Genomic DNA, 13,186 nt, shown 5'->3' on the forward strand with positions numbered 1-13,186 from the left:
CACCATCTGAACCCATTACTATACAAGGGGAAAGTGAGGCAGGAAAAGAAAGAGCCTAGTGACCCTCACTCCCCACGCCCCCAAGAGGGATTTAGATGATTTCCACCGGAGAACTTTCAGGCTAGACTTTGCCACTCTAGTCAACAACCCTGATACGGAGAGAACGTTTCTTTTTGAGGTTCAGGAGACAGAGAGATGGAAAAGGATTCTAGGGTCCGCGGTATATGGGGGACCATGGCCAAACCCCTCCTCCGAAGGGAAAGAGGGAGCAGGGAGCACCCATCTTATCAGCCCCACCTACCCAGAGGCTCTGAAAGGGGGTGCAATTCCACTGTGGTGCCCCGGACTGGGAGCGGGAGGCCCGACGCGGAGTGGCGGGAGAGGCGGCCAGAGGCTGGCGGCCAGCAGAGGGAGCCCGGCCCCCGGCCTGGGACGCGGACGCGCTGGGAGCGCGGGGGCTCGCGGCGGCTCGGCGCCTCCCGGCCCAGCCCGCAGCCCGCGCCGGCGCCGCCCGGCCTCGCAGCTCAGCTCGCCGCCCAAGCCTTGCAGCCGCCCCCGGGGAGCAGCTGCCGCCGAGCCCGGGGCGCCCAACCTTCGGTCCCCGCCTCCAGTCCCACCTGACGCGCTTGCGGCGCCCCTGCCCCGCGCGACCCACAGAGCGCACTGCGCCGTTCACTTCGCATTGTAGCGTTTTATTGTTTTCTCGAGTTTTTGTCGTTTCGTCTCGCTCCAGAGCGAAAAGTGAAAACCTGAGGTGGAGCCCGCGGGCCGGAAGAGCAAAGCCCGGGCGCAGGGGCCGAGGGGCTGGCGGGGTGGGAGCTCCTCCAGGGATCGGAGCCCTCTCCCGCAGCCAAGGACACCCCCCAGCCCTGTACAATATAGATGCTCATGTAAAATGAAAAAAAAAATTAAATGCTATGAGTTAATCTCTAAATATTATGTACACAGCAATGTACACCTTTGAATAAATTAATACCAATTTGCATATTCTGGGAACCTTAAAGCTTATTTACACAAATTACCATTTATTTCATAAATATCTTTTTTTTTTCCCCTGGGGACTCAAGGCTGAAGTGCCACTTCCTCTGCTGACCCAGGGGTGGGAGGGGCGCCTGTCTGGGTGAAGAGGTGGAAGGACTAAAAGAACAGGTTCTCTCAGCTCAAGTCTACACTGACTTGAATCTTCACTGACCCCAGCACCCCTCACCCCAGATTCTCAAGCGGTCCCAGCCCGAGGCTAGGGGTTCTGGGGCTCCCCCGCCTGACCCCTGCACCTTCTGGCTCCCGAAGAGCCAGCCTCTGGCTGGGCCAGGGACGAGGCCTCCCCACAGCGCTGGAGGACCCGGAGAGGGCCCCGCCGATGACACCTTGACACGGGAGCAGGCTTGGACCAAATCCAGTGGCTCCAACGCGACTGCGTTCCTGGCAGCCGGATTCCTTCTGAAGCCCAGGGAAGTGTCCCAGGCCCTGGCTGGCTGATCGGGGCTTCATTCCAGCTGCTGCAGCCCGCTTTTTCTCCTTTATTTAAATAAATACCCATTCTGTGCTGTACATGTCCCAAGCAGCAGGGGCAGGCAGCTCAGGAGGCCAGCGGAGCAGCTGAGCGGCCCCCTCACTTGGGCGACTCCCTGCCGGGGGAGAGGGCTCGCTGGCTCTCCAGCCCACTCACCAGTCTCTGGATGCTCTGCAGTTCACTGGCTGCCTCTTTGGCTGAGCCGCTGGGCGACAGGGCCCCGCGGGGCGGGGCCCCCGCTTTGCGGAGAGCCAGCTCGGGCGGCGGGCTGGGCTCCCGGCTGTTGCCGCCTGCAGCCTTGGGGCCCTCGGCCGCCAGCCCAGTAGTGAGGAGGCTAGTGCTAGGTGGGATGGTGACTGGGATCTGGTAGGGGCTGAAGCGCAGGCGGGGCCGGGCACTGCCCAGAAAGGGACTCCGGGACAGGGAGCCTGCGGCAGCGGCGGCAGCAGCCGCGGCACTAGTGGCTGGCAAAGCGGAGGCCGCTGCGGCAGCAGCAGCCATGTAAGTGTAGGGGTAGGGGAAGAGGCCTCCGAAAGTGGGCATTGGGATTCCCTGGAAGAAACAGAACAACACAAGGGTTAGGCATCCTGCCTGAGGTGTTTCTGCAGGTGATCTGGGCTCTGGGGGTGGTGCTACAACTGGAAATCCTTGCCCTACGGTTTTTAGGAATATGAGACCAGAGCTCACATGACTGTAATCCCAAAAAAGCACAGGTAGGCATGAGCCGGTATGCCTATGGCCAAACCCAGTTAGAAGGGGAGCTCGCTTCAGGTTATGATGCACAGACCTGGCGCCATCAAGCTCTGTGCCGGGTATTACAATCCGAGTATGGGAAGGCCATTACAGGCAGCTGAACTAGCATGGGCCTTGAGGGAGGAAACAGGGCTGGCACAGGGCCAGGTGGCCAGCAGGCATCTTTGGCTGTGCTGGGAGGGAGGTTCTGCTCGCTTACAACAGTGTCCTCCCCAGCCTTTCTATCCGCAGGTGCCCCGCAGGGCTGGGGAAGCACAGGCGAGGGGTGGGGTGGGGGCCGGGGGTCTTTGTAAATTCTCCCTCTGCCTGCCCACCTGCTCAGGGGTCTCCTGCCTGGACCAGGAGAAGGATACAGATGCCAATCAGTATATAAACTGGCCTGAATACAAAGAACTCCTGGCGGCACCTAAGTGGCAGCTGAGGAAGGAATGCAAAGTCTTTGCCTGTGGAAAGCACAGTAGCTGGGAAACCCTGGACAAACACTGCCTGAGTCCCTGAGGCCCGGCTTTTGGATTATCTGACCTTTGAGATAATGTTCACTCCACACAGTATGTGGGTATGGGGAGGAGGGCAGGAGCTGACTGGGCTGGGCTTCCGGGGAGCCTCAGGCCTGGCTCAGGCAGGGAGAAGGAAGAGAAGTAGCTTAGTCAGGAATGAGAAAATATCCTTCCTGAGAAGGTCAAGCCCTACTGAGCATTCAGACATGGTGTCTCAGAGGAAGGAGGGAGGCTTCAGACCTCCCAGGTTTTGGCTCTTCCTGATGGCCAGAGGTGAGCTATCCTGGCTTGAGAACTTAACCACTAGCAGTACACCAAGTGATGCCTCCTGAGTGCTGAGTACTCTTGCCCTGGCCTTGCACCTGTTGACCAGGCTGTGTCTAGAAGCCCTGACTTCCCTGTGACCTCTCTGATGCCCATGCTTATCACCAGAATTTGTCTGAGGAGGAGGCATCACATACACACCGACTCAAGGGTGCAGATTCAACCTCCAGGCCCTGAACTCCATTTTCTGGAGGCTTCCTTGCCAGCTCAGATCCCCAGATATGTGATGTTAGTGCCTCAAACACTCACTCCACACACCCCTGACGCTGAGCTCTATTTAAAACTCATTTCAGAATCCCCTCCCCCACTTTAAAAATATTTGCTTCTGAACCAAAGGAGCCTTCTCAGATCTGAACTCCTATTTTCCTTCCCTTAAGATAAGATCTCACGGGTTCAATTTGCCAGAAACCTCAGAGGGAGGAAAATGAATGTAGAGATTCCAAATCTTTCCACAGGGAATATTCCACCCAAGCAACCAAAGAGGCCGCTCTCCCCATCAGATCTTCTTATTTTGCTGCTGGCCACAGTTTCATAAACTTTCCCCTGGGAGCTCAGAATTTCAACTTGGGCCTGGGGAACCGAGCCCCTCATCTCTGAGACATGTGGCTGGGAGAGTTGGGAAACCTGGTGTGGGGGAAGGGAGAGCCCAGTCCTTTGTCAGGTCAGAGGACTTCCTGGAGGGTCTGAAAGGGACCAGAGACATCTGGGAGGTGGGTCATTTGGGTGGTCAATTATCCAAAACATATTGCAAATTTTCCTACTCCTTTTGTCCAGCCACCTTAACCTTTCAGGGACTGACAGTGAGCCAGGGATCTTTGTTCCCAAGAAAAATGTCCTGAGGCAGGCCAGGCAAGTGGACTTACAGAAGCCCAGGGCAGCCAGAGCAGAAAGAGTCTAACGGGTGCCACTCTATGCTAGGGTTACAGGGAAGGAAATAGGCCCAGAGAGGGTCAGGGACTTGCCCAAGGTCACACAGGAGTCAGAAGCAGTGCCCTTGCAAACCCTGGACCTACAATCCTAGTCTCCCTGAACCTAGGTGTGTTCCAGAGGGTCCATTGGGTCTCCCCAGGAGGGAGTCCTTGCCGGCTGGAAGCACTGGAGCGCCTATGGCATCCTCAAGCCCTATGCCTGTCTCCTCTGCCCACCTCAGTCCTCCTCCCTCCATCGTGTTGCCACCAGCTCACAGGCCTTACCTGAGATGCCAGCATGTGCTGGGAGAGGTGGAACGGGAAGGGCCCGGCGGTGCTTGCCGCGCTGGCCGCGGGACCCAGCCCGCCTGCGTCCAGCCCGGTGGCTGTCCCTGGCCCGCCGCCTCCTCCACTGCCGCCGCCTGCCACCGAGGCCAGTAGGTGGCCCATGCCCATGGCGGAGAAGGCGCCGGGGCCCATGGCGAACTGTCCCGGGTGCAGAAAGAGCGGCTGGCCGGCCCCCAGGGGCCCGAAGAACTGCTGCCCGTGCAGGTGGCCGGAGAAAGCCAAGCCCGGCAGGTGTCCGGCGCCCAGGGGGGACGCACTGTCTGTCTGCACCACCAGCGGCGCCAGGCCGGGCTCCTTGCTCTCGCCGGCCTCCTTGCGCCCCTCGTCCTTCCGCCGGGCTTCGGCGCGCTCCTTCTCTAGGCTCCGCAGGCCAAACAGGCCGTCCCCGCCGCTCTCGGCCGGCTCCTTGGCCCTCTCGGGGCTGCGCCGCTCCCGGGCGCGCTCGGGTTCGGTCAAGCGAGGGGGGCTGCCGCCGTCCAGGGCCGGGCTGCGGCCTAGCGCCTGCCCCGCGCGCTCCTCGCTCAGCCTCTCGGGCTCTGGGTCACTGTCCGCGGCGCACGACTTCTCCTCGGCTGCGGGGAGAGAGGACGCGCGGGGTTACGGCCCGGGAGAGGCAGGTGCGAAGCCTCTCCCGGTGTCTGCGCCGGGCCGGAGAGACGTGCGAAAGCCTGCTCTCGGGCATGCCAAGTCGGAGGAGCTTCTAGATGCTCGTCGGGCTAAGGGCAGTTGTAGGTCACCTCATCCAAGACCTTATGTACAGTGGGAGAAGGTGAACCCGGTAGAGAAAACCTTACTGCCACAGAGTCACCCAGCGCCAGGGCCCTAACTCGGAGCCCAGCAGGATCTGCGGGCCACCTGGGACCGCCCTCACGGAGAGTCCTGGGTTAGAGGCTCCCAGGCTCACTGCTGACGCTTCTCCCAGGCCTTAAGTTAGCCGGATGTTGAGCACCGAGCCACCTGGCGCCCGGTGGACACCCTCCCCTTCTCTTCCCGGTCCCCTTCTCTTCCCCGTCAGATCCGCACCTCTAGTCCGGTGCAGGCGCAGGGGACTAGGCGCTGTCCCCGGGGAGGGTGGCGGTTCCCGCGCGGGGGGAGGTTCGCAGGACGAGGCGTCCGACTCGGCACCGTCGCGCTCTGGCTTGCAGTGCTCCTCGTACAAGCGCAACGACGGCAGCGTTAGCTGCTTCCTGGGGATAAGTGGACGGAGCGGGTCAGAGCGCAGCGCAGTCCCCCACCGCCCCCTTCCATGTCCTGTTCCCCCAAGCACCGCCGCAGGGCGGTCCCGTGCACCCTCACCTTTTCTCCCGCCGGCCATTCCCGGTGTCCCGGAAGCCCTTGGCAAATGGGTTGTTGTCGATCTTAAGCTGCGTGATCTGCGGGGACCGAGGGGGCGGCGCCAGGTCAGGATGCGGCTCTTCCAGCCTGGCCTGGGGCACCCGGAGGTCAGCGGCTGCCCGCCCAGAGGAGAGCCCGGGGAGTGCGCACTTGGTACCCGCCCACCTGGGATAGGACGCTCCAAGCCACAAGGCAAGGTGAGGCCGGCGGGCGGGCCTCGAGGAAAGCGACCTCCAAAAACTTTATTCGAGGCATAATCCCTCAACTTGCACACACAAGCCCAAAGCTGTGCATCCAGAGTCGAAATCCGTCCAAGCGTGCACACAAGCCCACGAGGCCACTCAAGTTAAACTAACCCGGAACCTGAGCAGGGCGCAGACGGCAGAGCACACGCAGGTCAGCAGACACACACAAAGTCAACCACACTCACGGGCTGCACACATGCAAGTACACACAGGCAAAACAAGTGCCCAGGAAACCAAACGAATTCACACGCCTCCACACGAATCTAAGGCACTCCAAATGGTGCACGCATATCCGCGTGGGACAGACACATCGGTTCACAAGACAGAAAAAACGACCGGCAGGACACTCAGACACTGTCGTTCACCCGAGAGTGGTGCACACGGGCACAGGCCTAGTGGGGTGGTGCTTTGCCTCTCTAGAGAGAGGGTGTAGAAAGGCAGCACGCAGAAAAGGCCCTTTCACTTGAAGGAAAAGTCTCTAAGCACCTCCCAAGGGGTCCCGGGCCTGGACTGACCCAGAGAAGGATGGCGGGGTGGGGGCTGTCACCTGTCCCGCCCTCTGGCTCCCCCAGGAGAGTGAAAACTGGGCCCCCTGTTCCTAGCGTTGGGTTCCTAGCAGCAGGAACGCCTGGGCAGATTGCCTCTGGCGCCCTCTTTTCATTTAAATTCCCATCCCTGAGCCAAAAAATAAACGAATAAAATGTAAAAATGTCAGCACGGCCCGGAGTCTCTGCTAATTGCTAAGTAAATATCCCCACCCCAACGAGCGCCCAGCTGCTCGCGTGCCCGGGGGGGCTCGTGGGTACATGTCGCGGGCTTGCGAGAGAGCCTGGGGGATTTCGGAGGCTGCTGCGCTTACAGACGTGAGGCTTGGTGCTCGGGAGTGGGCCGTGAGGGCGCGGGGGGCTGCGGGCGGGTGTGAGTGGAGGGCTGGAGCCTGCACGTGGGGGAGGGCATCGGTGCAGGGGCTGGGCCCGCCGCCGGTCCCGCGCACCTTGTCGTTCTGGTAGGCAGTGACCGCGATGAAGTCGGTCTCGGGGAACACGTAGGTACGGAAGGTGCTGTAGGGCAGCTTCAGGATGTCGTTAGCTCGCACGATGTGGAAGCGCGGTTGGTACTTGTGCATGGAGTTCAGGATGGTCTGCGGGGAGGGCGCGGGTCAGCCGACAGCCCCCCCCCCACAAGCCTGTGACCTGAGCATTTCTGTTCTCTGGGGACCCGACCTCTTTCCATCTCTCTCTGTCTCTCTCAGGGGTTTGCCTTCCCCATTCCACCCCCCACCCTTCCCCATTTTCTCCTGTCTTCTCCGCTTCTTTTCCCTCCTGTATTACTTTTTCTTTTATTTTTTCTCTCAATTTTCTTCCTCACAGTTTCTCTCTCCATTAAAAAAAAATTTACCCCAGTTGAAAACAAAAATAAAACAAAATGAACCCCCCTACAATGCCACTCTTAACCTCTCTTCCTGGGCTCACTGCTAAGCCCCTAGTAACCCCACGGAGAGAAGATTGGGACCTTCGAGGGCTCATCGACTGCCCTACCTCCGGACAGCAAGTCCCTTTTGCCCCATGAACTCCCCCCTCCCATTCGCTGGGGCCCTGGCTCAGGCAGAAACGGTGAGAACCCCAAACTCCCTCCTCCTGGTCGGGCAATCTGCCTGTGGGAGGAGGGAAAGGAGTCTCAGAAAAGGTATGGAGGGGGCTGTTTTAACTTTTAAATCTCCTCGTTTGGGGAGAGGGATGGGAACCCGGGTCTTGTTCACGGGGAAGGGTGAGGACAAGCTGAGGTCCTGGTCAGGGCTTCCAAGTTCAGAACCTAAAGACCAGCGGCTGCATGACCCAGTTCCGGCCGCACCTGCCTCCTGCTGGACTCTAGGAGGGGCTTTGGAAGGCCTGACGAGAGCTCAGGCTGTGAGCAGCCTGGAGCTTAGCGGCCCCCAACCCCACCATTCTCCAGGCTTGCAGAGCAGAGCCCTCTGGGCCCAGGCCCAGCCGGCACAGGCCACAGGGCAGTGACCTGGGCAGGGGCACCCTGCCGGTTCGGCAAGCGCTCCCCTCTGGGGAATCCCGCGGTCTCCTCTCCTCCCCCCACTGCCTGTAGTGCCCGGTGCTCAGTCTCCGACCCCAATCTGCACATCCGCCCTGCACTCACGAAGCCGTGCTTGTCGGAGATGTTGTTGGTCAGCTTCAGCTTATGGAAGGCCACCGGCTTGGCCATCCACTGCTCTCCTGTGGCCGGGCTGTCCGGGTGGATGTACATCCGTTTGGGCATCTCGGGGTCGGCCTTGCCCGCCACCATCCAGCGCGAGTTATGGAATTTATACCGGCAATCATCAGCGGCCACGATGTCCATCAGCAGGATATATTTGGCCTTCTTGTCCAGGCCGCTGACTCGCACCTTGAAGGGAGGAAACATCCTCCTGCGAGAAAGGGAAAGATGGAGACGTCATGGGACCCGGCTCTCTGTCGGAGGACCCCTCCCCCTCCCCCCCACACACCATTGCCTGGAGCTTCCCCACCTGTGTTCCTCTGTTGTCGCTGCTCTCCCCCTTATTACTGCCTGGGAGACACCACCTGCGGTTGTTATTCCTGGGAGACCCCATTTCTGCCTGTCAAGACCCTCTCCTATTTATAAGGCTTCCCAACGGCCCTATGCTCAGATCTAGTGACCCTCTTTCTCCCTCATCTGAGATGAAAGCCGAGCTTTCATGAAAGAAATCCAGGGCCTTTATAAATACACCCGCTTCTCTTGACTCTCCCTGAAATCCGTTCAGGGGATATATCCACTTGGGACCGAAGCTCTCATAAATAAATTCGGATGTTGTTTGTTTGGGGGAAGGAACTGGGTTACAGCGCCGAACAAGGACCCTGACCCTGAAGTTCGGGGGAAGAGGGTGAGCCTGAGGCCTGGATTCTCCGTATCTGAGTCAAAGGCTTGAGTGGTTGGGGACTGTAGTTTTCTTCCGGCCTTAAGGCCTAGGGCGGCGTGAGCGTCTGGAGGTCCTCGCTCCTCGGCGCGGACAAGGCTCCAGGCCGGGTCAGGCTGCAGCCGGGCCGGCTCGGGGCTCGCTGCCGAGAACGCAGCGACCGGCGGGAACCAGTGGGCCAGCCTGGGCCTAGCAGGGTGCGAGTCTCATTCTGGGCTCCAGGGTCGGAGGAGAGTGCGGGAGACGCTGCATCTGCCCGGAGCACCGAGCCAACCTCGGAGGCAGGAGAGCGAGGCCGCGGGGCTGAGGAGTTGCAGCCGAGACCGCTGGAGACCCGCCAGGGCCAAGCCGCGGGGCCTCCTCGGCTTTGGGACTCATACCGATTGGGGCTATTTTGCAGGAGCATATTTTCGTTTTCATTTGGGAGATTTCGATGCTTTGGTTTAAAAAAATTCGTTCGCTGCCAAATAAGAAAAGTCAACTTGGTTGTCTAAGCGTGGTGCGGGGGCCCGAGCGAGCAGGGAGCCGAGAGCGGCGGGCTCGGCGCTGATGGGTGCTGTCGGGTGCCCCTCCCGCCCACCCGCGCGCCCTCCGGCCAGCCGGCCGCCCTACCTCCCGGACTTGGTGATGACCATCTCGGTGCCCAGCTTGTGGAACTGGTCCCACAGCTCCTTGGCCTCCAGCGTCACCTTGGGGTCGTCCTCCACCTCGTCCTCAGGCTCCAGGCTCTTAAGCGAGCGCAGATGCGCAGCGGGCGGATGCGGGCCGAGTGCCGAGACGTGCAGCCCCGCCTCGGCCGCCGCCGCTGCCGCCGCCGCCGCCGCCGCCGCCCCCGCCAAGCCGGGGTCGGGCAGAGGCTTGGCCAGCGCGCCGGGCGGCAGTGCGAGCGCCGGGAAGAAGGAGGGCTGCGCCGCCGCCAGGAAGGCGGACATGGGGAAGTCGGCCGGCCGTGGCGCGTGAAACGGGTGGTAAGCCATGGCGCTGGCCGCCAGCGCCGGCTCTCTCATCGGGACATCCGGCCCAGGCGCCCGGGGGCCGGGGCCGGGGGCGCGCGGCTCGGACCCCCGGCCCGGGCGGCGGCGCACGCGGAGGAAGGGCGACCCAGGTGGCAAGCGCGGTGGCAGCTCCTCCCGGTTCCCCGTCCGGCGCACGGCGAGGGACGCGGGGCTCTGGGCGCGGGGGCGGCGGGGGCTCTGTGCGGGGCTGGGCTGGGCTGGGCTGGCCCGCTCCGGCGCCGGGGACCACGCGCGACTGGTTAGATCTTGTCGTGATCTCTGGAAAACTGTGACTATCTCACATGTCCTGCCCTGCTCGGATCCCCTGCGCTAACGAGCCAGGCCCCCCTTGATTGCTGATTTTACGCTTTTTGGACCAATTGTGGGTCTCCGGGGGCGGGGTTTTGACAGCTCAGGCCAAGCTCCGGCCGGGAGGGGGGGCCGGGGAGAAGGTGTCGGAAGCCTCAGCAGTAAGAAAACATGTCAACAGAATAAAATATTAACCAATGACGGGCCAGCGAGCCCCGAGACCCCTCCCCCTGCCCCGGCCCCCACCCCGTCGCCCGCGCCCGCGGCTGCCTGCGCCCGAACAGGAAAGTGCGGCGGGCCGACCCGACCTGCCGAAAGGGCCTGAGGCGGGGGGCGCCCGGGTCCCAGGGCCCTGGGGAAGGACCCCCAGCCGCAGGCCGCCCCAAGTGCAAAGCATTGACACGGCCCAGAGAGGAGAGGGGGCGCCCTCCTTCTCCCGCGCCCGGCGGCCCGGCAGCTCTGGCCCGCGCCCCAGCTTGGCCTCCGACCCCGCTCCCGGCCGTGGCGCCGCCCGGGCCCCTGCACTCCGGAGGGAGGCTGCGGGTGCTGGAAAGAGAGGCCGGTGGGCGGGCGAGTCGGGAGGCGCTGGCTGCCGAGGTCCCGGAGCGGAACCCAGGTGGCGGGAGCTGGTGAGTGGAGCCGTTGCAGAGCCCTGGAGGGGCCGGCGTGGGCGGGAGCGGGACGCGGCCTTTCACTCGGGAAACGCGGGGACCCCTTAGCCCGCGCCTCCCCTCACAGGAAGACTCAGGAGGAACCGGGAGTTCCGGGAAAGCCCTGGACTCAGCCCAGTATCCGCCTGCGTCCCCGATCTAAGCAGAGCTCTCCCACTGCCGGGAGAGCGGGTCCTCGGGGCTGGGAAGGTGTGAGTGCACCTTCCGCCGAGCACAGGGCGGCAAGGCGCGGGCGGATCCAGCCCCCAGGTTCTTGACCCGCGACCCAACGAATTTTCGCCGCATCCGGTACCAAAGACACAAGTACCCCTCATTCTAAACACCGGCATCCTCTCTCCTCCACTTTCCTAGAATTTGTTTCCAGCTCTCTCGAAAGCTCACATCTCCCAGGTTCAGTAATGCCGAGCAACGAGTGTGGGGGTCTGAGCGTCTGTGCGCACCTGCGGTTGAGCCTCCACCCCCCCCTCCTACCCCCGCCTGCCGCAGTTGTTCTCAGGCAGCACCAGTACTGCCTCCCGCCCTTGGTGTGTGTGTGTGTGTGTGTGTGTGTTTCGCGCCCACTGTGGTCGTGCCTTCTGTGCGCAGCGGGAGCCGAACTTAAGGCGTGCGCCCAGTGAAGCGGCTACACACCTGCCTTGAATCAGTCTCAGGCCTGACACTGATTCCTGGAGGTCGCGTTCCGAAGGCAAGACGGACCACGCACTAGACACGGGTGACACGTCTGCCCGCACAACCAATGCAAAGGCGGGTGAGTTCTGCCGGAGCGGGTTTGCGCCGGCGTTGTGGGCGCGTACAGCCCACATCCAACAGTGTCCCATCCGCTGCGCACACCAGTCGCAGGGAATCCTGTCGCTGCACACGCAGACCTGCCGTGTAAAATCTGATCACCCCGGCAGTGCGGGTTGGGGACCGGCCGGAGCGGTTTGGCCTCCCCGAACTTTTTTTCTACTTTTCTGAGCCGACCCCGGAGATCTCGCTACCCCCCTACCCAGCGCGCAACAGGGCGCCGCCCCCAAAGGGTTTTTCTTCACGACCTCACTCTCTACTGGGTCGCTCCTCTCTTAGTGCCTCCTCTCTGTCCAGAACGAATCTTCGACTCCGCGCTGCGCAGTCTATGCAGCCGGGGCAGGATCCGTTGCAGCTTTGCACAGGCGAAGTCCTGCCGGCTCCGTCTTAGGCGAGATGTTGCCCCTGGGGATGGATGTGTGTGGACAGGTTTGCGCAGTTGGTGAGGTGACCAGATAATAGCCAGGGCAGCGTTCCGGAGCCAGGAATCCGGACACAGGCCTGGGAATCCGTGCATGCACTCGCAAAGTCGTGTGTGTACACGTACTTTCGAACTTGCAAGAATGGCGTGTAGTATACCTAAGTGTGTGCAATTTGGACATTTTCCTGGAGAAGGTCTGTAGCTGGTCCGGCGTCCAAGGCCCAGGCAGTCTGAAACACGCTGGTCCGGGTTGTTCGCCCAAGAAACCCCGCGGAGACGATGCAGCGGCTGCATTTGGGGACCACAATCCCTCCTGGCCACGAGCACTGGGCCACGGACCTGCCCTCCGGCGGCCACAGGCTCTTTCCCGGCCAGGACCCCATCATCTGCCCTGCCCCGTCGTCCCGCAACCAACCCGAGGTCGCTACAGCCGCTCTTAATATTCTGAATTTCCATCCCCCTTTCCCCCTACCCCCAACACCTCCAGCCAAACTCTCCAGCGAGGACTATCCTTGGCTCAACGAAAACCCGCGAAGGGGAGGCCCAGGAGGCCCCGGTGCTGCGCCGTGCGGCGCCCATCTCCCGCTCGGCCCCTCCCCCCACCGGGTCTAACCCCCCCCTCCTCTTCCCGGGAACAGGCGCCTCTGGGGGGGTCCCCGGGGCTGAGAGTGCGTGTCTCTTTAAGAGGCCCTGGGGGGCGCCTCGCGAGCCGCCCGGGGCTGGAGGGGGAGGGCACGGGCGGGGGCGGCTGGCGCCAGGCGGCCGAGGCTCCACAGCGAAGCTCCGGCCCCTGTCACTTCGCATCGGCCGGGCCCCGCAGACAGGCGGGGGACGCGCGCTCAGCCGCCCCTCCCTCTCCCAGGCCGTCCAGGGCCCGGGCGTCGGGCGGGCGCGGGCCTCGGGCCTCCGGCCCGTTGCACGCGCTCAATAAGCTCTGTGCTTCCCGCAACCCGGAAATCGGGCGGGGGCGGCCTGGGCCGGGTGTGGCCGTGGTCCCGAGCCTGGCCTGGCTGCTGTCCGTCCTTGGCCCCCTAACCTTTCTCGGGGTCAAGGGGCACTGCTGGGACATTCCCGGGATTGGTCCCCGCCCGGTGTCTTGGTCTGTGTGACTGGGCGTGGATCTGCGTGCTCCTACATGGAGTGATGGCTTGGGGTGTA

General features: G+C 62.4%; 1 protein-coding gene across 1 annotated transcript; it reads right to left on the bottom strand.

Moving 5' to 3' along the window:
• Window positions 1-676: 676 nt before the first annotated feature.
• Window positions 677-10,199, bottom strand: TBX2 (T-box transcription factor 2). The gene is made up of 7 exons (XM_036838279.1): window positions 9,459-10,199; window positions 8,072-8,339; window positions 6,918-7,064; window positions 5,640-5,716; window positions 5,367-5,530; window positions 4,281-4,915; window positions 677-2,065 (listed from the first exon to the last, which is right to left on the bottom strand). Exons 1-7 carry the CDS (start codon window positions 9,851-9,853, stop codon window positions 1,613-1,615), a joined length of 2,139 nt encoding a protein of 712 aa, XP_036694174.1. The 5' UTR covers window positions 9,854-10,199; the 3' UTR covers window positions 677-1,612.
• Window positions 10,200-13,186: the final 2,987 nt, after the last annotated feature.

The sequence above is a fragment of the Balaenoptera musculus genome, chromosome 20 (assembly GCF_009873245.2).
Source record: "Balaenoptera musculus isolate JJ_BM4_2016_0621 chromosome 20, mBalMus1.pri.v3, whole genome shotgun sequence".
In the NCBI taxonomy this organism is placed as follows: domain Eukaryota; kingdom Metazoa; phylum Chordata; class Mammalia; order Artiodactyla; family Balaenopteridae; genus Balaenoptera; species Balaenoptera musculus.

Coding starts and splice junctions, on each gene's coding strand:
- TBX2 (XM_036838279.1), bottom strand. CDS start 9,853: ATGAGAGAGCCGGCGCTGGCGGCCAGCGCCATGGCTTACCACCCGTTT. Junction 5,717..6,917: donor CTGCCTACCAGAACGACAAG/GTGCGCGGGACC, acceptor CGGTCCCCGCAG/ATCACGCAGCTTAAGATCGA. Junction 2,066..4,280: donor AGCACATGCTGGCATCTCAG/GTAAGGCCTGTG, acceptor TGTTTCTTCCAG/GGAATCCCAATGCCCACTTT.